Here is a 26,297-nt window from a genome sequence, read left to right as displayed (position 1 = left end):
ATATGTTTGAAGTCGCACTCCAGTCTCCTTTTCACCTAATTTATCACCTGATTTACTTAAGAAAATGTACATCTCAATAGGTGGTCCAGGTATCCTCATGACATGGCACAAGTGGGGTGATGGGCCTTTCCTCTTTTGTTCTGTATTGCTCCTCTATTGTTCCTCAAGCAGGGGGGAGGCTGATTACATCAGAGGGCACCATCAGACCAACTCCTTGAACGGCCTACTATTTGAAGTTTGCGCTTGTCTAAAAAACTAAATTTTGCTCTAAACATATGTTTTTACCCGTAAGTGTGTGTATATTACTGTATATATATGTGACATATTGTTTTTCAACAGAAAAAGTAAAACAATTGTTGGAGTGCGTCTTTAACCAGAAATAGGCGCGCTAAAAACTGACTTCATCAAGGGGCGGACAGAGACGAACATGCTTGCAGAGAACTGATCTGAACCTTCACAGGCCAGAGGCTGGACGACAGAGAAGATAGTATTAGGCAAGTTGAATGTAACTAACAAGGCTGACTGGGTTAGAGAATATCCTCCAGGACATGAAAATGTAGTGTGATGTGGACAAATGTCAGTGGATGTGGACATGCTGTCTACTAAAACAGCTTTATTGATCTGAACCCCAGTAAAATCTTCCTGTGCCACTGTGCCACTGCCCCTCTAACCTCATATAAATAAAACACAACATATATTTTGGTCCTTGAGAAGCATGTTTATTGACATACAGTGAGGGAAAAATTATTTGATCCCCTGCTGATTTTGTACATTTGCCCACTGACAAAGAAATGATCAGTCTATAATTTTAATGGTAGGTTTATTTGAACAGTGAGAGACAGAATAATAACAAAAATATCCAGAAAAACGCATGTCAAAAATGTTATAAATTGATTTGCATTTTAATGAGGGAAATAAGTATTTAACCCCCTCTCAATCAGAAAGATTTCTGGCTCCCAGGTGTCTTTTATACAGGTAACGAGCTGAGATTAGGAGCACACTCTTAAAGGGAGTGCTCGTAATCTCAGCTTGTTACCTGTATAAAACACACCTGTCCACAGAAGCAATCAATCAATCAGATTCCAAACTCTCCACAATGGCCAAGACCAAAAAGCTCTCCAAGGATGTCAGGGACAAGATTGTAGACCTACACAAGGCTGGAATGGGCTACAAGACCATCGCCAAGCAGCTTGGTGAGAAGGTGACAACAGTTGGTGCGATTATTCGCAAATGGAAGAAACACAAAAAAACTGTCAATCTCCCTCTGCCTGGGGCTCCATGCAAGATCTCACCTTGTGGAGTTGCAATGATCATGAGAACGGTGAGGAATCAGCCCAGAACTACACGGGAGGATCTTGTCAATGATCTCAAGGCAGCTGGGACCATAGTCACCAAGAAAACAATTGGTAACACACTACGCCGTGAAGGACTGAAATCCTGCAGTGCCAGCAAGGTCCCCCTGCTCAAGAAAGCACATATACAGGCCCGTCTGAAGTTTGCCAATGAACAGCTGAATGATTCAGAGGAGAACTGGGTGAAAGTGTTGTGGTCAGATGAGACCAAAATCGAGCTCTTTGGCATCAACTCAACTCGCCGTGTTTGGAGGAGGAGGAATGCTGCCTATGACCCCAAGAACACCATCCCCACCGTCAAACATGGAGATAACAATTGGGGCTGTTTTTCTGCTAAGGGGACAGGACAACTTCACCGCATCAAAGGGACGATGGACGGCGCCATGTACCGTCAAATCTTGGGTGAGAACCTCCTTCCCTCAGCCAGGGCATTGAAAATGGGTAGTGGATGGGTTTTCCAGCATAATAATGACCCAAAACAAATGGCCAAGGCAACAAAGGAGTGGCTCAAGAAGAAGCACATTAAGGTCCTGGAGTGGCCTAGCCAGTCTCCAGACCTTAATCCCATAGAAAATCTGGGGAGAGAGCTGAAGGTTCGAGTTGCCAAACGTCAGCCTCGAAACCTTAATGTCTTGGAGAAGATCTGCAAAGAGGAGTGGGACAAAATCCCTCCTGAGATGTGTGCAAACCTGGTGGCCAACTACAAGAAATGCCTGACCTCTGTGATTGCCAACAAGGGTTTTTCCACCAAGTACTAAGTCACGTTTTGCAGAGGGGTCAAATACTTATTTCCCTCATTAAAATGCAAATCGATTTCTAACATTTTTGACATGCGTTTTTCTGGATTTTTGTTTTTTTATTCTGTCTCTCGCTGTTCAAATAAACCTACCATTAAAAGTATAGACTGATCATGTCTTTGTCAGTGGGCAAACGTACAAAATCAGCAGGGGATCAAATACTTTTTTCCCTCACTGTATGTTCTAGGAGATAAAGTAAACCATGGGAGAACAGTTAATCCCAAGGATCCAAACAGTGGACATCTGAAGTGTTCATCTCACAGCTGTCAGTCTTTTAGTACTCATTCCATAGATCATACAGACATTGTCTTGCATTTTCCATGACAAAAATAGACACAGGCCTTTCTAATGATTGACCAAGCGAGGAAATGTCAAGTACTCAGTAAACAATAGCAGCTGAGACATTATGTAACCGTCCATTGTATGTTGATTACCTCATTATTAATAATGTAAGAGACTGTGATATGTGACCTAAAATAACGATTTTGATAGTGGATTGCTTCCATGTTTCTTTGTTTAATCACCTTATTATTGAGGAAGACATTGTTGTGGTTGAAAATGTGATAAAATACACATTAGCTTTGTCTGCTGCGTAAATGCTGGAGTTGCCCAGGGGTGAGTTGTTTGCAATGCAGGGGTGAGTTGTTTGCAATGCAGATGATGTTGTGGCTGACAGCTGGGGTCCAATCACTGTATGACCAGTATCATCTAACAGTTGTGTATCAAAAGACATCACTGACTGACTCAAGTGTATACATAATACAGTAGATGGGCTCTACAGGTCTTAGTACCGTTTTTAGCTTTGGTGCAATTTTCAAGTATATGGAAAATGTTCACAAGTCTTAGTACAAAACTCAAAACAGATAATCAAAAAGGCAGTTGTTTCAAAACTCTAAGCACATTTTCAGTTGACTAAGCACAACACACAGAATCATCCAGTCACTTTTCACCAAACTTAATCAGTGTTTTATCTACACTGAACAAAAATAGAAACACCACATGTAAAGTGTTGGTCCCATGTTTCATGAGCTGAAATTAAAGATTCCAGACATTTTCCATATGCACAAAAAACATATTTCTTTCAAATGTTGTGTACAATTTTGTTTACATCCCTGTTAGTGAGCATTTCTCCTTTGCCAAGACAATCCATCCACCTGACAGGTGGCCCATTGTCGTGCCATTCATCCGCCGCCATCACCTCATGTCGCAAGGATCTATGCACAATTCCTGGAAGCTGAAAATGTCCCAGTTCTTCCATGGCCTGCATACTCACCAGACATGTCACCCATTGCGCATGTTTGGGATGCTCTGGATCAACGTGTACGACACCGTGTTCCAGTTCCTGCCAATATCCAGCAACTTTGTACAGCCATTGAAGAGGAGTGGGACAATACTCTACAGGCCGCAATCAACAGCCTGACCAACTCTATGCGAAGCAGATGTGTCGCGCTGCAAGAGACAAGTGGGGGTCACACCAGATACTGACTGGTTTTCTGATCCACAACCCTACTTTTTTTTAAAGGTATCTGTGACTAACAGATGCATATCTGTATTCCCAGTCATGTGAAATCCATAGATTAGGGCCTAATTAATTTATTTCAATTGACTGATTTTCTCATATGAACTGTAACAGGGCGGCAGGTAGCTTAGTGGGTAAGAGCGTTGTGTCGCTGGTTCTAATCCCAGAGCCGACTAGGTGAAAAATCTGTCGATGTGCCCTTAAGCAAGGCACTTAACCCTAATTGCTCCTGTAAGTCGCTCTGGATAAGAGCGTCTGCTAAATGACTAAAATGTAAATAAAATGTAACCGTTTTTTCAATGGGTGGGAGGGGGATTACAATACAGATAGAAGATGTATGATTGCCATCTCCACGAGTGTACCAGCCTCCTTCAGGCCATGGATGAGGCATGCAATGATTTCAATTTCCTATGTCAGCCTTGTATTCGCCATGCCAAAAGGATTTTCCCCAGGTGCATGAACAATGAGGATATTTACTGTGATGTCGATGAGAACCTATTGCCAAATGCTCAAGACAGTTTATTTCATTTCTTTAATGTCTTTCATTTGATTACATTGTGTAAGATTTCTTCAATGATCACACCTTTGATCAAACATGGGATTGAAATTATGGAAATGTGATGTTCAGTCAATTTTAATGGGTAGTGCAAGTGCATTGCCTAATGTGAAAACAGTGTAATGTACTCAATTTACAGTACTGTAGTATACTACATTCAAAGTGCTATTTTGAAACATGCATCTTTTTCTTTTTTTTGCGTGTGACTAACACATTTCTGTTAATTTCTATAGCTCCCCCTTGGGCCAATCAGTGCAATTTTGTAAATGACAGATCTCTATGGCACGACACCATCATTCACCCAAGTTCCATCAAAATCGGGGGCATTGGTGTCTGAGATATCACGTGTGACTAATGTACATACAGTTGATTATCATAGCACCCCCTTGGGCCAATTAGTGTCATTTTGTAAATGTAGGATCTCTATGGCAAGACACATCATTCACCCAAGTTTCGTCAAAATCGGGCCAGTGGTGACTGAGATATCGCATGAGTTAGCTAGACTCATATCCCTGAGTATGTGTGCCAAATTTCATCACTGAGTCAAACAGATCAAGAGATATAAACATGTGCCCATTATTGCATCACCTTGTGGTTGATATGAATGTTCTTGCTTATGTTGAGTCTTGACAGGGTTTGCAACATGTGTACCAAAGTTTGTTACAATACAAATATCCTTGACTGATTTATATGCATTTATGTTTCAGACCACGCCCATGTGAATGTTTATTGGCCAATGTTGTTTTAGGTACTAAGTTGGAAAATATTGCGTTGAGAGACCTTTGTCCATAGATGCCACATATCAAGTTTCGTGCAGATCGGTCAATTGGTGCCAGAAGAAAAAGTGTTTTTCACAAAATTCTAAATGTTGGAAAATCCATCATGGTGGACCTTATGGGGCCCTTAGGCAAATGTTTCCTTGTGAGGAGAGGGACCTATGTTCCGAATTTCATGACTTTACGTCAAACGGGGTGAGGAGCGTGACCTTTTTAAATTAGCATTTTCTTCACCATCTGGCCAATCAGTGTAATGTTGTAAATGCCGGATCTCTATGGCAAGATGCATCATTCACCCAAGTTTCATCGAAATCGGGCCAGTGCTGTATGAGATATGGCATGTGACTAATGTACTAACGGACGGAGACAGATCCACAGTCCCTTCCCCGATTTCATTGTGGGGGACAAAAAAACTGTAAACCACATACTGTATCCTAATCACAGAGTCATTATCTTTCAAATCAGTGAAGGAAGTGAACAAGTGCACACTTTGGGAGGATGGAAAGATAAATTGGGACTGAGGGTGAATCTCAATTGCATGCTCCTTGCGTCCTCTCTCCTCGCCTACCTCTCAAAACCCATTGGAGGAGAAGGTCATAGGAGAGGGACCCATAGCCAAAGAGTGAGGTGAGTCCCAAATCACCCCCTTCCCCTTCTCCCCGCCCCCCTGCCCTCCTTTTGCATGTTCAAGCGTGCCGCCGCCATATGCACAAGTGTCCCAAAGCTGAGTGAGTGAAAATTATGGAGGGTGTGGGGGCTAATTAGACCCGCCGATAACCACTTTGACCGAGCCAGCAACGCTGCAGGCTTCAGAGTGAAGTGGAATCCCATAAGACACTGTGTTATTTTTGAGTTTGAGCAATTTCACACAAAAGAATGGAGAGGCGCCTAATCATATGCCTCGTGCATTTGTTATGTCGGATTTCGAAACCTGACATGTAAAAGATGAATTACCTCCCAAATTAAATGTTTAACTGTTACTGAGGTTTATATCTTGCAAAACGACAGGGGGATTTGTTCATTTGAATGTCATGCTTGTTTTAATATTTAAAAGTGGAACATGAATTGCATCATTCAAGCCACGAGTGTTTCCCGAAGTTGATGAGTTTATTCGGCTTGTTCGACATTGCAGCTGACAATGCAGTCGACAGCCATCTGACTGATCTGCAAGGAACCTTGCATCATAAATAACTACTCATTATTATTTATAGATCAGAGTCAGTCACAATTTACCCATGATTCATTGCGGTTTTGATTTGATCCTCTCGAACACAGCTAATGATTCCCTCACCACTCTCTGGAAGTCGCCCTTGGAGTTTTGTCAGCAACAGGTGACAATGGAGGGCCCTTCGAGCGAGTTTGTAGGGGCGAGGGGGTGGTTTGGGATCTATTGTGAGAGATGGAGAGCAATGTTACTCTCTGCTTTTCTCTGCTGGCCATTGTCAGTAATGAAGTCATCTTTTGGACAATGTAAACTTGTTTTGACACAATTAATATCACAGCTGCTATCATTTTGAAGATTCTGGTATACAAAAACAAACAAAACACTCACACACATGCACACACTGAAACACACGTGCATGCATGAACGCAAAAGAACATTCACACACACACACACACACACACACACACACACACACACACACACACACACACACACACACACACACACACACACACACACACACACACACACACACACACACACACACACACATACCCCCACCCACCACCTCTCTCTCTGTGCTGATGTGATGTGTGATGCTGTCAACTGGACTCTAATGTAGGGGGAGGGTAGATATATTTATAGATATATTTACAGATATAGTTAGACACACATTACCAACAGAAAAGTATCTCCATTACAATTATTAAATAGAGCGTGGAATACAGTACAATTACACACAGAACTAATTCAATTATGTTTTGTGCAATTGCAAATGTGCTATTGAAAAAATGTAACAAAAACATATATGACGGTCAAATGTTTGTGCATGAATGTGCTCACTGCAAACATTTTGTTCACAGTGTGAAAATATATTCATCTTTGAACTGTGTATGCGTATGTGTGTGAGTTTATGCATGTGAAAAGGTGCTTGTGTATATGTTCATTATGTAAATACTGTACATACACATTGGGCGCAGAGGGGCATGTGCCCCCTCATATTTGTCCTGTAGGGAAAAAAAAGTGTTCTTTTTTTGTTGTTGGGTGTTTCTCTGTAATACTACTAGCCACCTAGACATTTTATGAAGTTGGCTTTAGCTAGCTCAGATAGGTTCCCAATCTTCCAACCTCATAACTGGCTACCTAGAAGCCATTTCAGGCTATCAATCAAGTTAGAGTAGCTAGCTTGTCTAACTATCTTAGCTGGCATGCCTGCTGGCAAGGTTAGTAGACCTTAGAAAGGCAAGCAATTACTAAATGTACTGAACAAGACTCACATTCCTTTCAATATTTTAGAAGTCAGGAGGATACAGAAAGCTCAAGAGGTATGCTTAGATATGCAGATAAATAAACATACTTTGACATAGAATTAAGCTTAATGATTATGGCTCTAGATTGCAGGAAAAAGTCATTTCAGGTCTTTGAAAAATTCATAATTCTCCAACTTCCGGACATGGTGGTCCGTAGAGAGGCACCCCCCAGCCATCCTCATGTACTTTGTGCCCCCTCAGAATGTTGGGGTGCATGGGGCTCCCCTACTGTATGTACTTGTTTATTTGTATCCTGCCCAGTGTGTTTACATAGCTTCTGTGTGTATGTCACGTGCATAGTGAGTGTGTGTGTGTGCATGTGTGTGAGTAGGCTATGTGCTACTCAGGAGGACATGTCGTGTCACTAAAATTATCTAGGCTGTGTGACTCTTCTGGGCCAATTAACAGGGATTAAACAGGTCTCCTGGCACTGAAACCCTGTCTCTATCCATCATGCTCATCTTCTGCTGTGTGCTAACAAGCTGTTAGTGGACTGGCTCCCACATTGTGCTTGTGACTAAACAGCTCTTTCAGTCCTGTCTAACTCACTGCTGTCTGATCCTCTACGTGGTGGTACTGGACCCCAGCGTTATTGTCACTGAGCACATTTGTCATTACTGTAATTACTGTATAGTGTCAGAGTAGATCCTAAGCCTGACCAATACTTACCGATCAAGATCGACTGGGATCTAGAAACCACACCTCTCCGGAGCTCGAGACCACCCTCCCCCACCCCCAAAAAGCGCAGCTAACAGATACACAATCGGAAGAGGGCACTGGGCTGTTTTGGGATTAGAGCAGAATTCACTAGTACATCGTGTTTTAGAGCCAACCCAACTATCAAAACAAGTCCTTTTTGGCTAGCCACAACAGTCTACAAGCTAGCTAACTACCGGTAGCTAGCTTTAGGTTGCAAGCCCACTCACTAATTTTTAAATAATTTTGCTAATAAAGCTAGCAAACTAGCTAGCTAGCAAAATTAGCTAACAATTTCATGCAAGTTGTAGTTATCTAAATAGCTAGCTAGCAATATTAGCGATTTTGCTAATTTATGCTAATTTGAACATTTTGTGACTTTGTAGAGTATGGTTAACCAAAGCGAAAAGCTGGCAACTGTTGGTTTGACAATATTTTATTGTTAAGGCTTAAAAACCACATCTGTTCGATAGGAGAACATTTTAATGGCCTCCATGCACTTCTTGGAAATGCTAGTTTGAGCATGACACACTTCCTGTGCAAGCCCAGGGCTTGTGGATTTGGCCCTGGGGGTTTGAGGGGGCTTGTAGACGGCCTGAGTTCTTGGATAAGTCAGTACATCAGTATCTCTGGATGAACCCTGTTTTGGAGGTGACGGATGACATTTCGGCCTAGGCCAACACAATGGACGCTACGTTCAAGCACCAGGTTTAGCACAGGGCTAATGTCTTCTACCAAGTTGAATATCGTTACGAAGTTTAGACTTACATTTTTATCTATTGTGATGTATATTTCTCGGCCACTGTTTGTAATTTTTTCCCCCCTTGTTAGGTTGTTATGTGAGTCAGGCCTGAACTTCAGCCAATCCCTGTATTTGTATATGTGCTAAATCCTCAGCTACCTGATGATTCCCCCTCCTTCCCCCTCTGGCCCCCTCCTACTATCTGCAGCATCATCCCCCGGCCACTGATTCATGGTCCCTATCTATCCTATCTATCCCCTGTGCATTGTTGCGCGCCAGCAGCATTGAATATCACAGTGCTAACTTAATGATTTTTCTCTTTTTGTGCCTTCCTCTCTTTCTTCTCCTCTGCTGTGCTCTGTCACATCGCATCATCATCACGGGACACACCGACCTTGCATCTCCCCGGACAGAAGCTCAGCTCAAACCCCCCCTGGAGAACACCCAGCTCAGAGAATAGAGAGGGGGGAGTAGACCTCCGCCTGTCCCCCTATATCCCCCCATTCCCCCGCTGTCCCCAGGGGCCGCCAATAGATCTCCACGTCAGAGTGAGTCACTAGTCCTCTCCAGCTGAATCAAACCGGCAGCACTGTTTCCATTTGTAGGGAAGAATGAGTGGAAGAGTCTGTTCTGTTTATAAGATTATGCTGGGAGATTGTTCTAGGGACAAGGCAGTGGTTGTGCGGAGGTGGGGGGGGGGGGCAAATTGTATTTTATTGCGCCGAATAGAACAAGTGTAGATTTACTGTGAAATGCTTACTTACGAGCCCTTTCCCAACAATGCAGTTGAATAAGGTTTACGTATCGGCCCCAAAAGCTCTGACGAAGGCCTTGAAGCCGATACGTAAAGCTTAATAAAGAGCAGTGATAATAGCAAGAGCAGTGTGCAGGATTCTTATTTTTTCTCATCTTATTCAACTGTTACCATGCACCTGCAACAAAGATAGCTCAGATGTGCGAGTGCCTTTTGAATTTTGAACCATCAATGCAGTTAAAATCGTAACACAATAAAATAACACCAAATAACAATAAATGTGGCTATATACAGGTTACTGTATATACAAGGAGTACTGGTACCGAGTCAGTGTACTGGGTTACGAGGTAGTTGGGGTGATTGATTGAGGTAATATATACAGTACATGTAGGTAAGGAGTGAAAAGCAGAATGTCTGGGTAGCCATTTAATGAACTATTCAGCAGTCGTATGGCTTTTGGGTAGAAGCTGTTCAGGAGCCTTTTGGTCCCAGACTTGGCGGTACATTTACATTTACATTTTAGTCATTTAGCAGACGCTCTTATCCAGAGCGACTTACAGTTAGTGCGTTTTTTAAAAATATTTTATATATTTTTATATTTTTCATACCCCCCGTACGGTACCATTTGCCATGCAGTAGCAGAGAGAACAGACTGTGACTTGGGTGGCTGGAGTTGTTGACAATTTTAAGGGCCTTAGTTCTGACACCGCCTGCTATAGAGGTCCTGGATGGCAGGAAGCTCGGCCCCAGTGATGTACTGGGCCGTACGCACTACCCTCTGTAGCGCCTTGCGGTCCAAGCGGTGATGCAGCCAGTCAAGATGCTCTCAATGGTGCAGCTGTATAACTTTTTGAGGATCTGAGGGCCCATGCCAAATCTTTTCAGCCTCCTGAAGGGGTGCCCTCTTCACAACTGTGTTGGTGTGTTTGGACCATGATAGGTCCTTAGGGATTTGGACAACGAGGAACTTGAAGCTCTCGACCGTCTCCACTACAGCCCCGTCGATCAGCCCCAAAGGAGCTGATTGTAGTCCACAATCAGCTCCTTTGTCTTGCTGACATTGAGGGAGAGGTTGTTGTCCTGGCACCAGACTGCCAGGTCTCTGACCTCCTCCCTGTAGACTTTGTCATTGTCATCGGTGATCAGGCCTACCACCGTCGTGTCATCAGCAAACTTAATGATGGTGTTGGAGTCGTGTGCAGCCAGGGTGTGCAGGAGGGGGCTAATCACCCACCCCTTTGGCTACAGATGTGAGTGCTAAACCGCGATAGTCATTTAGACAGAATACCTATGGTGGTCTGCTTGAAACATGTTGGTATTACAGACTGGGTCAGGGAGAGGTTGAAAATGTCAGTGAAGACACTTGCTAGCTGGTCAGCGCCTGCTCTGAGTACACATCCTGGTAATCCATCTGGCCCTGCGGCCCTGTGAATGTTAACCTGTTTAAAGGTCTTACTCAAATTGGCTACGGGGAGCGTGATCGCACACTCGTCCGGAACAGCTGGTGCTCTCATGCATGGTTCAGTGTTGCTTGCCTCAAAGTGAGCATAGAAGGCATTTAGCTCGTCTTGTAGGCTCACTTCACTGGGCAGCTCACGGCTGGGTTTCCCTTTGTAATTCGTGATAGTTTGCAATCTTTGCCACATCCAACGAGTGTCAGAGCCGGTGTAGTAGGAATCCATGGCTTCTGGTTAGGATATGTACGTACGGTCACTTTGGGGACTATGACGTCAATGCACTTATTAAGGAAGCCGGTGACTGATGTGGTAAACTCCTTAATGCCATCGGATGAATCACGGAGCATATTCCAATCTGTGCTAGCGAAACAGTCCGGTAGCTTAGTGTCCTCTTCATCGGACCACTTCCGTATTGAGTGCATCACTGGTACTTACTGTTTGAGTTTTTACTTTTAAGCAGGAATTAAGAGGATGGAGTTATGGTTAGATTTGCCAAATGGAGGGCGAGGGAGAGCTTTGTATGCATCTCTGTGTGTAGAGTATAGTTGAGCTAGAGTTTTCTCGCCTCTAGTTGCACAGGAGACATGCTGGTAGAAATGAAGTAAAATGGATTTCAGTTTCCCTGCAATAAAATCCCCAGCCACTAGGAGCGCCGCATCAGGGTGAGCATTTACTTGTTTGCTTATGGCCTTATACAGCTCTTTGAGTGCGGTCTTAGTGCCAGCATCGGTTTGTGTTGGTAAATAGACAGCTACGAAAAAAAGATGAAAAATCTGTTGTTAAATATTGTGGTCTACAGCTTATCATGAGGTATTCTAACTCAGGTAAGCAGAACCTCGAGACTTCCTTAATATTGGAGATCGCACACCAACTGTTGTTGGCAAAGAGACACACCCCCCCTCCCCTCAGCTTAACAGACGCAGCTGTTTTGTCCTGCCGATGTATAGAAAAACCAACTATATTTATATTTTCCATGTCCTTGCTCAGCCACGACTCGGTGAAACACAGGATATTACAGTTCTTCAGATCACATTGATAGGATAGTCTCGAACGGAGCTCATCCAGTTTTTCCTAGCCACCGTGCTTCTACATCTGCATTGCTTGCTGTTTGGGGTTGTAGGCTGGGTTTCTGTATAGCACTTTGTAACATCTGCTGATTGATATTGATATTTTCCAATGATTGCACGTTCGCCAATAGAACGGAGGGCAATGGAAACTTATCCACTCGCGGTCACAGTCTCGTTGGATATTCCACACGCCAAATTTAGGTTAGTAATTGCTGTTTTGATGTCCAGAAGCTCTTTTCAGTCATATGAAACGATGGCCAAAACATTATGTACAAAAAAAGTTAGGATCAGCGCAAACAAACACACAAAATAGCACAACTGGTCAGGAGCCCATGAAATGGCGGCCATCCCCTCCGGCGCCATTACAAGAATGTGCGTAAAAATACACTCTCCCAAACCAATGTCTCCCAGACACACGCACACGCACACACACACACACAAATGCTCATTCTGTAGTCTGCCACAGGTCATAACTGAAATACTCATTGTTGATCCATCATTGTTTAGTGTCTCAGTAAAAACATTACTGCCCATGGATGGATGTATTGTTAAAACAAGGCAGTAATAAGAAATAAGCAATACAAGCAAAAAGCAGAGGAGCAGTTTAGTCTAGAGTTATTTTTAAGAGGCATGGCCCTGTTTCAGTTACTCTGGTCTCTCTTTTCTCCTAGTAGGATAATTGCATTCTCTTTATAGCTAGCTGTCTCATTTCCAGTGGAAAGTTTCTTTACCAAAACTTTTATCTCAAAGCCAGTTTGAACTGGAGGTTCGTGGGGATCGTGTGCTAACAGAACAGGACAAGGATGAGCTTCCTCACAGTTCTCTGCTTTGACATCTGACAGGACATGAACAACCTAACACTTAAAACTTCAACAGAGTTGTATTACGTCACATCTGTTTAACTGCACCAGCCTAAAGCACACACACAACAACATTCTATTTTCCTCTCTACCCTTGCATGCAATTTGAGTCACTTCCTCTCTCGCTCTCCCGCTCTCTCTCTCTCGCTCTCTCTCTAGCATCAGACACAGTACAATATGAATAGATGAATCGTCTGCAGTTTGTGTTGACATTTAGGAGATGAGGCTTGTCCTGGAGAAACAACGTGAGGGAAAGCAACATGAAAGAATACACACAATTTCCCCCAGTGCTAGCAGTGCTCTGAAGCCAAAGGGAGTGTGTGAGAGTGAGTATGAGAGGGGTAAGAGGGCATTACTTTGTCCTCATAATACAGCAAGGCTGGCATAGCTGCCAGGGCTGCCAAAAAATAGTTCACAACAGTACATGGCCCATGTCTGACAGGACTTCTCTAACAACATGTCTCTCTATGTTTTTCATGATTTCTGGGTCAAGATGAAACTTTTCCAAAATGGCATGTTCCCCTTGGCAGCTGCTTATTTGTAAGAGACATTCACTAGCAGCATGAGCTAAAGTTATTTATGCTTAATTGAAGCCTGCCATTTGGTGCTTTTGGTGTAGGAGGTTGTGTGAGCATGAATACAGTATGTGTGTATGTGCACAGGTACATACGTGTGTATTTGCATGTGCCCATGGAAAATTTCATTGTGGATTTCCATGCTTCATTGCAGCCTTCCATCCTGCCATTGTTTAACTCCGAAGCCTTTTAAGAAACCCTGTTAGGCTTTAGATTGTTTGGGGATTTGGAGACCTTCTGCAAGAGCTTCTTCCCCTCTGGGAAAAAGGGAATGAAAGTTTCTCCACTTTCAGGACCAGCTGGCTGCTGTGAACTGTCTAACAGTGTCAGGTCAGAGAACAGAGGAGACCTGGGTGACTACAGTATGCATGAGTTTGGTGGGTGGATTCCTGTGTAGCACCATGTGTGAGTGCTTTTATATGTCCCTGTACCTTGTGTGTGTTTTGTGTAAGAGGAGGTGATTATATTACTAACAAGGAAGGATAGACATAGATGTCAGCGATAAGCAATTTTAATCACACATGAAAATGTTTACAGTATGTACTGTGGGCTTTGGTTTATTTCTAAAAAATATGATGTATATACATTGACCCTGGGATAAGCTGGTAGGGGAATCTGTAAGAGGGCGGCAACACTTCACTTGATGCTTAGCTACAAGAAAATACTATAGAATATGGACTATCATCTACAATAGGCTCTGAAAAATGGTGATTGCAATCTAGCAAACCTTTGGATGTTGTATCTAGTTCAACAACTAGTGCATGTGCTTTCGATGAAAGTTTATGATTTTAACCTGAGGGATGAAGTTTTCTCCATATGATATACTGTTGCTAGACTGGGCAAAGGTCTGTAGTTACTAAGGGGAAATCCTGATCATGCTATGTCCTGATTGGACAGTAGGGTGTCAATCAGCCATAAAGGAGCAAATTAGATTTCAGAACACCCATCATGTGGACAGGAAGTGATGTAGGTGTCTTCTACAATGACAAGTGCTGCTTGCTGTAATAGGGGCATCATGCCGAGGGGCATCATGCTGAGTTCAAAACAACTGGGAACTTGGAAATCTCTGACTTCTGACTTCAGTGTGTTCAAGACAACTGGGAACTCTGAAAAAAACTAGCTCAGACTGGGAAAAATCGGTTGGAACAGTCATCCAACTCAGGAACTCGGGCCTCTATCAAGAGCTCTGACTTTCCGACCTGAAGATCACTGACGTCTTGATTTGACCTCATATTTGTCAGAGTTCCCAGTTGTCTTGAACACACCATCAGATCTTATATTACAGGGAATACCTCCTGAATAACATGCTAGGAGTTCAAATGATCTGGAGAGAGTTGGTGAAAGGAGGACTTTGTCCGCTGAATTTTCCTAGGCAGCCATCGGAAAAGCATCTTGCACAACTTCTTGCTTTTAACCTTGGACTTGGTCATGGTCTTAGTGATGGCATTCGTCAGCAGGGTGGGGTTGTGGGGCAGGGAGTGGGGAGTGTGGTTGTCAGCCCTCTGAGGATACAAAACCTCCAAGAAACATCTCTCTTGCTGCCTGAAGTCATACTCCACACTGCAGGGACAGAGAGAGGGTGAAAACAGAGGAAAGCAAAAACAGGAGGAAAGAGTCAGCCGATCTGACCATGCTTCCTGTGTCTCACCTGTAGACGATACAAGCAGTCTTCTGACAGGTGGAGCACTCCCGGAGGTCCTGGCCTGTCCTGTAGCATCGCCGACTGAAACAAAGATCAGGAGATGTTAACTAGAACAAAAGAGGCTTCTCTCTAATTCCTTCTCTGTTCTCTGTAACGTCATCCTGTTCTCTTTCTCTACTCACTCCTTCTACTTCCCTTTCTATCTCTACCCTTTCTCACCTTCGCTTTCTCTCTCTCTCTTCCCCTCTCTCTCTTCCCCTCTATCTCTTACCCCTTGCTGAGAGCGTGGCTCATCTCCAGGTCTTGGATGATGTTGAGAAGGGTAGTAATCCTGTCCTGGTTGGCTGCCAAGCTGGCTTCCACACACTGCAGCCTGCTCTGGAGAGGGGCTGGCCTGCTGCACTGTGGGGAGGGGGGCAGCAGCAGGTCTGCATCAGCCGGGTGGGAGTGAGCCAGCCTGGGGTCGTCTAGGGAGGGCTGTGGGATGGTACTTGACGACAAAAATACTGGATGGATCATCTGGTGTGTCTGATTGGGATGCGTGAGGGTGCAGGATGCTAGGTGTTCCACGCGTGATGGCGGCAAAAGGGGGTTGCACTTGGGGTTTATGGCTGTGTGTGTGAGGAGCTCAGTGATGGTGTATGGACGGGCCTGTGGTATGAGTCGGTGTGTGGGGCTTGTGTGTTTGTGTGGGGTTGGTGTGGAATGGAAGTCTGTGTTTATGTGGTTTGGTGTTTCGGGGATGGGTTTGACATGTGCAGTAGTGTTTGTCTGTGATGCAATGAGGGGCTTAAGGTCTGTTTGTGTCTGTGGAGTGCTGGAAGGTGGAGCATCATTTGTGTATATCTGCTTGTCAAGGCTGAATCTAAATGTGGTATTTGCATGTGTATGTAACACGCTGGAGGGAATGTGCTCTTTGTGTGAATGTATTTGACGCTCAGATCCAGGTTTTAGGTTTGTGAAAAGGTCTTGCTGATGTTGCGTAACAATGTGTCCCTGCTTTTCCCATTCTTTGTTTATCTTTAGTTCAGTGATGTGTTTTGGAAGGTTAGTGACCTGTGATGCATTGAATATTCTAAAGTGTCTTTCCTCATGTGTCTGTGACACGATGACAGGAGTACAGTGTGTATTTTTGTTTGACATAGACAATACTTTGGCATATACGTTTGCATGCATTATTGGTTGCACAACAAATCTGTTATGAGTGCTGGTGTGATGGGCAGCGGTTTGTTCAATATGTGTATTTATAAATGTGCTGTTATTCTGCGTGTTAGTGGGTGATCTGTTTGATGGGTCAGGTGGTTTATTGTTGTGTGTCTGTGTCATGATCAGTGGTCTACAGTTCGTCAGTGACGTGGATGAGGGCTGATGCTGCGTAGCTGTGTATAAGGCATTTGAAGAGAGAGAGGATGTAGTTGTACGTGATGTGTTATCAACGTTAGGGGGTGTTATGGGGGATGCATTAGCAGAGTCAGGGGAACTAGGTGTGTGTGATGTGTTTGACAAGTTAAGGATATGGGACAAAGGCTTTGGGGGTGTATTTGTGTGTGATGGGTTAAAATAGCTTGTGGGAGTAGTTGTGTGTGATGGGTTAAAATAGCTTGTGGGAGTAGTTGTGTGTGATGGGTTGTAATAGCTTGTGGGAGTAGTTGTGTGTGATGGGTTATAATAGCTTGTGGGAGTAGTTGTGTGTGATGGGTTATAATAGCTTGTGGGAGTAGTTGTGTGTGATGGGTTATAATAGCTTGTGGGAGTAGTTGTGTGTGATGGGTTATAAGGGTAAGAGAGAGTGGCTTTGTATGGTGTGTTTGCTGGTTTTAGAGTTGTAGCTGTGTGTAATGTGTTAGCGAGGCTAGGGAGTGTTGTTCTATGTATCGTTTTAGTAGCACTGTTTGGGAGTGTTGTTGTTGTCGTCAGTGTGCTTTCAGGGGTAGGAGGTGTAGCTGTGTGTGAGTTTGCAGAGTTAGGATGTTTAGTTGCGTGTGTGTTAGCGTGGTAAGGGGGTGCACTTCTATGTAATGTCGTAGCAGTGTTAGACTGTGTTGTTGTGTTTTCAGGCTTCGGTCGGGGAATCTTACTCCAGTGAGATGGGGTCTCAAGGGAGTTGGCATCTGCACACCTGGGTTCAATAGTTGCCTTAGTGACTGTAATAGCTGTTGTGTGTATGATGGTTCTTTGGCGGGTTGGCTTGTCTGAGTGTGTATGTGAAGGTGTAACTAGGGTTTCTACTGGGTCTCTGCTAGTGGTATGCAGGGGGTATATCGGATGTGAGGTATAACCATTAGTCTGTTTCAGATCTCTATTTTTCCATGCAGGCGGTGGGTTTGCAGGCAGGTTTGGCTTCCTGTCTTTGTTGTTATGAACAGGGGGATTACAGTGGGGGTGGGTGGATAGAGATTCTGTTTGTGTCAGCTGTCTTTGTATCAGAACCCTGTCTGCAAACCTCGGAGTGGAGCATGTAGAGTTCCTCTCTTTCTCAGTATGTGAAGGAGGAAGATGGTTTCTGTCTGTGAGTGAAATAGGTGTTTTCATTGCTGTTGTTCCTTCAGGGCATGCAGAGGAAGGGCTCTTAATTTCCAGACTGGCAGCTCCATCTCCAGCTCCAGGGACCACAGTCTGTCTCCCTCCACAGTGTATGCACATCCGCTGGGGCATCCAGAGAGGTGGGGGAGCAGGTGGTCGTTTTGCATTCCCACAATATGAATGTGCCACAGAATGTTCTTTAGGTTTTGATTTGTCCCCTCCTCGAGAGGACATGGTCGAGACAGGCTCCGCCTCATCAATGCCATCCATACAAATCCCTCCTATAGCCTCCGAGTCAACTACGCTGCCATTTGTGTAGCGCAAGTCCCGCCTCCCTTTGATCTTGCCATTCCCCACGCCCCCTGATAGGAGTGTGTTAGTCTTGATTGCTTGGGCATAGCAATAAGTTCCACTTTTCCATTGGTTGAAGACCACATTCTCTGTGAGCTCACTGGAAATCTCTTCAAAAGTCACACCCTTTTTGGTCTTGGTATCTAAACTCCTCTGTTTTGGAATAACACCTCTTTGTCTGACACTCTTAGTCCGTCTGATCCCCTCCTCTTCCTTTGCCTCCTTTGGGATGTAGCCATTGCATGTAGGAGTAATCCTGCTTTCTGATTGGCTGGGGAATGTCCCTGTTAGTTTTGTCCCGTGTAGAATGGGTGCTCTCACGCCGGGTGAAGTCTGCACTCCGATGCTGCACTGGGGACCCCATGTCAGTGGCAGCTCTCCACCAGCCCTCTCCCCCCCTGCTGTCCTCCAACCACGCACCCCCACCAGGGCGGAAACTCCCAGTACTGGCACAGGAGTGGTCAGGTCAGCTGCCCGTCTCCCCATCACCTGGCCGACTGGCTCAGTGGCCTGAAAACCCAGGAGAGCTTGTGTCCACCATCACCATCACATCTATGGGAAAAGTCAAGGTTAGTTTACTGTGAAGAGCACATTTTGATTTTACATTTTTAGTCATTTAGCAGACGCTCTTATCCAGAGCGACTTACAGGAGCAATTAGGGTTAAGTGCCTTGCTCAAGGGCACATCGACAGATGTTTCACCTAGTCTGCCCAGGGATTAGAACCAGCGACCTTTCGGTTACTGGCACAACGCTCTTAACCACTAAGCTACCTTTGATGTCTCATTTTGATAAGGCACTGTGAAAAGAATCCGCACAGGGGCAGAACAATTGAATTCCAACAAAGTACAAATCAAGTACACTGCCAGAGCTGCCCATATGCATCAGAAATAGAGGACAAGCAAAGTTCTAAAGGCTTGATAGCAGATTGGAGATAGTCATGAATAATGGACCTTTTCAAGTCTACCACAGCTTAGAACAAAAATGAAATCATTTAGATGGATAAACCCTACACTGACAATGTGAGAGATAAACCCTACACTGACAATGTGAGACAATATTATGTCAGATAATGTAGAAGAGGTTGTTTTAGTACTGTGAACTGGATTACAGTACCCTCATAACATCAAGGTGTCACAGAGCAGGACAGGGGGGTGCATGACTGTCAAGAAACACAGTCAAGCTAATTGGAGTCCTTCCTTTGACCCTTGCTTACCTTTAATCAAATGAAAACCTTAGTGAATTACAGAACATTATATTCAGAACATAAAAGCATGGTCTGCCCAGGTTCTGTTTCCTTCAGAGATCATACTTCACAGAGATCATCTAGTCACAGCACGACTCCTGTGGTGACCTCTCTCCCTGTCTCCCTCGGTTACCTGTGCCCACGGGCATCCTCTCACACTTTCTTGTCCCCACCTTGGGCAGGGGGATAATGTATGCATTTATGCTAACGACTTCATTAAAGCCTGACAAGGGGAAATTAATCAGTGACTGTGTGTGCATTTAACTGACGCAGTAAATGCCACAGTAGCCGAGTGTGTATGTGTCTTTATTTTACTGATGCATGCAACTACAGTTAGGTGGCCAAAGCAAGGACAATAGTGTGTGTGTGTGTGTGTGTGTGTGTGTGTGTGTGGAGAGAGAGAGAGAGAGAGAGAGTTTGAGTGTGTATGAGAGACAGTGTGTGTGCCTAAAACATTGTGTGAGTGTGCATTTGCTGATACAGTAAAATACCTCAAGGTGTGTGTGTGTGTGTGTGTGTGTTTTGAAGTGTGACTGAGTGTGTGCATGCAACAACAAAAATTGTCCCACAGCCCACCCTCACCCCCAGGCTTCATGCAGCACTGTCAGAATTGCAGGCAGATCATCTAATCATTTGTGCCTGCAGGCACCACTCTTTGGCTGTCACATTGTAGATGTCACTTGGTTGTAGTCCCAACTGACCCCATCTGATGTCACAATGGAACAGTCAGTGACAAATGCCTTAGCCCCTCCTCAGACACAGTTGATCAATCTGCCATTAATTCCCTTTATAACACTGTAAAAGAGGGGCAAACAGTGTCCTCTCATCATCACTGCATTTTTTTATTTTTTATTTTTTATTTAACCTTTATTTAACCAGGTAAGCCAGTTGAGAACAAGTTCTCATTTACAACTGTGACCTGGCCAAGATAAAGCAAAGCAGTGCGATTAAAAACAACAACACAGAGTTACATATGGGGTAAGAAAACATAAAGTCAAAAAATACAACAGAAAATATATATACAGTGTGCAAATGTAGCAAGTTATTGAGGTAAGGCAATAGATAGGCTATAGTGCAAAATAGCATAAAGGCTAGCTCATTTATATCCAGGATAGAGCAATGAGGAACCTGTCCCCAGCCTTCACAGTCAATCTTGACCGGGTCACTAAGCATGTTCAGGTGACTTACCATTGTTAGCGTTTGTCAAACCTTGGGTTGAGCTGTGGCACGTTTCATTTTGTCCTTTAGGTGTTCTGGGTCCAGACGTGCAGATCTACCTCTCCCCCTTGCCCCCTCACCCCCTCTCCACCTTGCCCCCCTCCTCTGTACTCCTCTGCTCCAAGTCTTTGAGGAGGGGGGCACTGAGTGACTCTTTTTTGATGAGGTTGAACTCCTTCTCCCTTTCAGTCCTTCCGTGGCAGACACAAACTCACATGATCGTGCACTATGCAGTCTAACAGTGGTGCAAAGCCATATTCCATGCTGGTAAGTATTCCAAAAGCTCTGAGTCACCACTAATCTGGCTCCCTCAGACTAGACATGTAGTCCAGCTGCGTTCTCAGTTTATTCCCTCTCCTCCTTCCTACCTCCCTGCTCACATCATAGCACAATGATGCACTGCCCTCCACTCAGCACTCTATCCCACTATTCCTCTCCCTCTCTCTTCTCCCCCCCCCTCTCTCTCTCTCTCTCTCTCTCTCTCTCTCTCTCTCTCTCTCTCTCTCTCTCTCTCTCTCTCTCTCTCTCTCTCTCTCTCTCTCTCTCTCTCTCTCTCTCTCTCCCCCTCTCTCTCTCACTATTCCCTTTCTCATGCACACACACAGATCTATGGCTGGGTGATGGGCATCCTAAATTCATCTGAGGGGAAGGAGAAAGAAAGAGAGAGAGACAGAAGGAAGTGACTAAAATCACAAGGGAAGGGACTGTGTGAAAAGTACCGCCAGACTTGAAAAACAAGATAAGGCAAATTGCTTCAGGGTATCACACCAGCAGAGGAGACATGAGAGTTTACCCTCTATCTCTCAACACATCATGTGGGTGATAGGGGTGACAGCAGTTTCTGTATAGTAAAGTATTTTGTTTGATCAGAACATTTTGTGATACAAGAAAGAAAAACAAATGTTTGGCTAATTTATACGGTGCTTTTTTGCTAATATTCTGGTGACATGTTCCGCTTGTGATGATATTGTAGCGGTCCTTGCTATATGAACCACGTTACAATGGTTACAATGGGGTTAACTCGGTTGGCGCGATGCGTATGGTTTTTGCCTTTCACGCCAGCGACCCGGGGTTCGCTTCCCTGCCCAACCATTCGCTACAATAGTCTGGAGCTAATATTTCTGCCAAAGACTGTATGTACTGTGACGTCATGAGAGGCTACACAGCTTTCAGCGGGATTGCTCAAGTAGTGCAAGGAGACCAGGTTCAACCAAAACAAGGATTTTATTATAGGTCTTGGGAAATTAACGAAAATATAACAAAATTCTGTTCTCTGGTGGCTCTTTAAGGGTTAACAGTTCAGGGATGTCTCTTCCACATCCAAAATCATAACTCTCCCTCGCTCAAATAACTTTTCCCCAGTCTTACTGTATTCCACGTTGCAGCTAGTGGCCAACCCAGCAAAACGTCCTTCCAAATGTCCCACACGTATTTCCACAGGTGCATATATCCAAAGGTGAGTATTTCCCAAAGGTAAGTATCTCCAAATCCTTATATTCCTCATGGAAGTGGACGTGCAGCACTCTTGTCCTCCAGAGAGCCCAGGTTGGAGACTGTGTCTCTTCACCCCCCACACACTCCCTCAGTGTGTCTCTTCCCTTCCCAAACCTTCAGCTCATCAGCTCCTCATTTGTTTCAGCTGCGTGGGAAGATTGGCCATAGAGGGGTGGAGTTCCCGACCATACCAGCAGATGGAGCCATAGCTGTCTGGGTTTGCAGCCACCTCAGGGGGATGTAACGTCCCTCCAGGACACAGCCTCTCGTGACATCACACATCCCCCTCCTCGGGACCGACGTCCTCGTCGGGGTAAAGGCAGCGAAGAAGGCATCACGCCGGGAGAGGGCGTCCGCATTGCCGTGGTGCTTGCCAGGCTGCTCTCTCTTCAACTCCTCCAACTCTAGGACCAGGGACTCAGCCTCCTGTTGTCTCTCCTTGAGTTTCTTACTGAACGCATCAGCCTTGGTTTTAGCAGAGTTTAGCTTCTGTTGAGCAGCTTTCAGTTCCTTCTCTCTCTCTGCCTCCGCATTCTTCATCTTGTTCTCCAACACCTTGTACTTCTCCTCTGCCTTCTTCTGGACCTCCTTACTACTGCGCAGGGTCTCCTCACACTCCTCGATGGTCCTGCGCAGCCTCTCCAGCTCCTCCTGTTGCTTAGGGAAGGAGCTCTGTTGAAGTTTAGCCTGGAGGATATCTAACTCTTCTGTCTTCATGTCTAACTGTTGCTTTAACAAACGATACCTCTCAGCGGTCCCCTTCAGACCAGACAGTTCTTTGTCCAGATTCTGTAGCTCCGTCTCTGTGTCGGTCTGGGCACCTGCCATCCCTATCAGAGCCCGGGCGGGAGTGAGTAACTCGGAGGATTGCACCGGAGCCTTCCCAGGATGAGTTTTGCCTCTCCGTTTCCGAGGTACTCGGGTTATCCTCTCCTGAGACTCTCTCCAGAGTGGGTAAAAGGCTGGGCAGTCTCGTCCAATTAGGACAGGGACGGGGAGGGAATCAACCACCCCCGCCGTCGTGTGTATGGTTCCCCGTGTGCTGGTCATTGTAAGTTCAGTAATGGGGTATTCTCTGGTGTCCCCATGGACACAGGAAACTGGGAGGACTTTCCCCGGGGTCAGACACGTTGGGCCCACCAAATCCTTACGCACCAGGGTGGCCCGGCTACCAGAATCCAGTAAGGCCTCCACATCATGGTGATTCACAGTTACCGGGCAGGTGGGGGGTCGATCTGGGCCGCCATCTACGACTCCCAAGAGCGAGGCAAAACGGTGTGTGGGTGCTGAGCTGGAGGACTCCGCAGTGGGCATAGGTTCATCGGCTGGTTTCCCACACTGCCAGGAGATATGTCCCATCTCCCCACACCGGTAACACTGTCGAAGTTTCCCCCTCCTGGTGTACTCTTCTTGGACCCGCCTGGTTTCTGGCTCCCCCTGGAGCCGGGATAAGTCCTGACGTGGCTGGGTTCGAGACCTTGGGGTCCTTTGGACGGGTTCTTCCCATTTGTGGTGGGGCCGCACTCCTGGGGTCTTTTCGGGAAGCATTCAGCATCTCCGCTGTGGCCTGGTACTTTTCCACAGCTTCCACGGTCAGATCAGCCGTGGTCAAGGCCTGTTGACTGATGAACCGTTTTGCCTCATAAGGCAGGGCGCGTAGGTAACGATCCACCACAACGGCCTCCACCACCGCCGCTGCTGTATTCCTCTGCGGATCCAGCCATTTCCTTGCGATTCGGACAAGTTCATGCATCTGCGCCCGAGGAGGTTGGTCTGGTTGGAAGGTCCAGCTGTGAAAGCGCTGGGCCATACCAAACTTTGTGAGTCCATATCTGCTGAGGATCTCAGACTTCAGGGCATCATAGTCAGTAACCTGGTCAGGGCCCAGGTCCCGGACAGCATTCAGCGCTTCCCCGGTTAGAAAGGGGGCTAACAGACCAACCCACTGTTGCTTGGGCCAGGCTTCCCTAGTGGCCGTGGCCTCAAATGCATGCAGGTATGCCTCAATGTCATCGGTAGCTCCCATCTTAGATATAAAGTCACTTGCCTTTATTGGGCGGGTATTTTGGACAACCCTCTGTCTCTGCAACTGCAATTCCTCTGCCTTCAGAAGGTTGGCTTTCTTTTGCTCCTCCAAGAGAGCCATGTTTGCTTGCATCTGGGCTTGCTGACCAGCAACAAGGGCTTTCAATATGTCCTCCATTTCAGTCGGCGGGGAGCCTACGGCCAACTTGGAAAACTGGGTGATCAAACCTTCGGTATCCTCCTCTGACATGCACTATTAACGCTTGAGCGTGCCCGTATTCTCCACCATCTGTGACGTCATGAGAGGCTACACAGCTTTCAGCGGGATTGCTCAAGTAGTGCAAGGAGACCAGGTTCAACCAAAACAAGGATTTTATTATAGGTCTTGGGAAATTAACGAAAATATAACAAAATTCTGTTCTCTGGTGGCTCTTTAAGGGTTAACAGTTCAGGGATGTCTCTTCCACATCCAAAATCATAACTCTCCCTCGCTCAAATAACTTTTCCCCAGTCTTACTGTATTCCACGTTGCAGCTAGTGGCCAACCCAGCAAAACGTCCTTCCAAATGTCCCACACGTATTTCCACAGGTGCATATATCCAAAGGTGAGTATTTCCCAAAGGTAAGTATCTCCAAATCCTTATATTCCTCATGGAAGTGGACGTGCAGCACTCTTGTCCTCCAGAGAGCCCAGGTTGGAGACTGTGTCTCTTCACCCCCCACACACTCCCTCAGTGTGTCTCTTCCCTTCCCAAACCTTCAGCTCATCAGCTCCTCATTTGTTTCAGCTGCGTGGGAAGATTGGCCATAGAGGGGTGGAGTTCCCGACCATACCAGCAGATGGAGCCATAGCTGTCTGGGTTTGCAGCCACCTCAGGGGGATGTAACGTCCCTCCAGGACACAGCCTCTCGTGACATCACAGTACATAGTACGTTGTGATACAATCTAACTAGAGTACCCCCTACACATATGTAATACTCTCTCAGAATATAACACATTTGACAGAATTATTAAAATTCATAATTCACATCAGCAGCTTCATATAAAGCTACAGTGAAATCAAATATTTAACTTCATGAACAAATGTTCTCACTATGCGGGGAATCAGGAGTATACTGTATAACTGAAATAGTATTTGATATAATCATTATTATTAAAAAAAAATTACAGTGCAATCACCATGATCAACATGTACAGTGTAAGGGCACATTGTTTAACGCTGAGGTAATTACAGCTTTATATCCATATCTTATCATTTTTATCATCCCTATTCTGAGTTGTAGTGCAGGCAGTGATTGTTTATGGTTTTATTGGGTATTGCTGCCATCTACTGTCTCAAAATATACGGTACCATCCCTCTGAACAACTCCACAAACATGTGCTTATGATACGAAGTTATTTCAATATGTTTACGTTTTATATATCCAGGAAACCCCAGATATTGACCAATATAATATTGAATCACAAACAAGTATCACATTTTATAGTTGTCAATCTTGCATTTATTAGTGAAAGTAAATTACAGTGGTCGATTCGAGGTGTATCCCGAGCATCAAGACACTTTAGTGGAGCTTCTCATCACAACATGGTGTTCATTTCACATTGGGAAGAGAAGGAAGCCGATGAATGTAGTACGGTTATTTAAGTCATCATAAGCTCTCTCACTGGTTTTCAAATATACCACATCACCCTCCTCCAGATGTAGTACAGCTGCATTAGATGCAAACTTTTTATGACCATTACTATCGATTTCATCAACATACAATACTGACTTATCATTTTTATAGAGCAAAGCACCCATCCAGTTTGTACCAATACCACAAAGGGTAAATCTGAAGTAGCAGACCCCTCTCCCTGGTGCAGTGAAGATACCTGTACCAGAGGAAATTGAAGGAGAGAGATCAGTCCTAACATAGAGATGAGCTCCAGTTTAGTGTTTTATTAGTCCGATAACTGTGTGCTTCAGTACACATTCTTGTGAGGACAGTACTGTACCTGTAATTGGGTTGTAGTGGTTGCCGATGTTTGTGAAGATGTTTTTGTAAACCATGGTGGTTTGAGTGTTGAAGGGTTTCTGATTCCCAGTGAGGCAGAGAATGCTACCTTTGGTCTGTCTGTGAATACAGAGTTAAAAGACACAGACGATATACAGTAAGTAACTTGAGGCAATATA

General features: G+C 45.0%; 1 protein-coding gene across 1 annotated transcript; it reads right to left on the bottom strand.

The window, feature by feature from the left end:
• Positions 1 to 14,817: 14,817 nt before the first annotated feature.
• LOC121573784 (mucin-5AC) lies at positions 14,818 to 20,973 on the bottom strand. The gene is made up of 4 exons (XM_041886061.1): positions 20,575 to 20,973; positions 15,540 to 18,694; positions 15,275 to 15,349; positions 14,818 to 15,186 (listed from the first exon to the last, which is right to left on the bottom strand). Exons 2-4 carry the CDS (start codon positions 18,626 to 18,628, stop codon positions 14,934 to 14,936), a joined length of 3,417 nt encoding a protein of 1,138 aa, XP_041741995.1. The 5' UTR covers positions 18,629 to 18,694; positions 20,575 to 20,973; the 3' UTR covers positions 14,818 to 14,933.
• Positions 20,974 to 26,297: the final 5,324 nt, after the last annotated feature.

The sequence above is a fragment of the Coregonus clupeaformis genome, chromosome 9, assembly GCF_020615455.1.
Source record: "Coregonus clupeaformis isolate EN_2021a chromosome 9, ASM2061545v1, whole genome shotgun sequence".
Taxonomy (NCBI): Eukaryota; Metazoa; Chordata; class Actinopteri; order Salmoniformes; family Salmonidae; genus Coregonus; species Coregonus clupeaformis.
The sequence above is the reverse complement of the archived record's forward strand: the minus strand, read 5'-3'. Positions and strand labels throughout refer to the sequence as shown.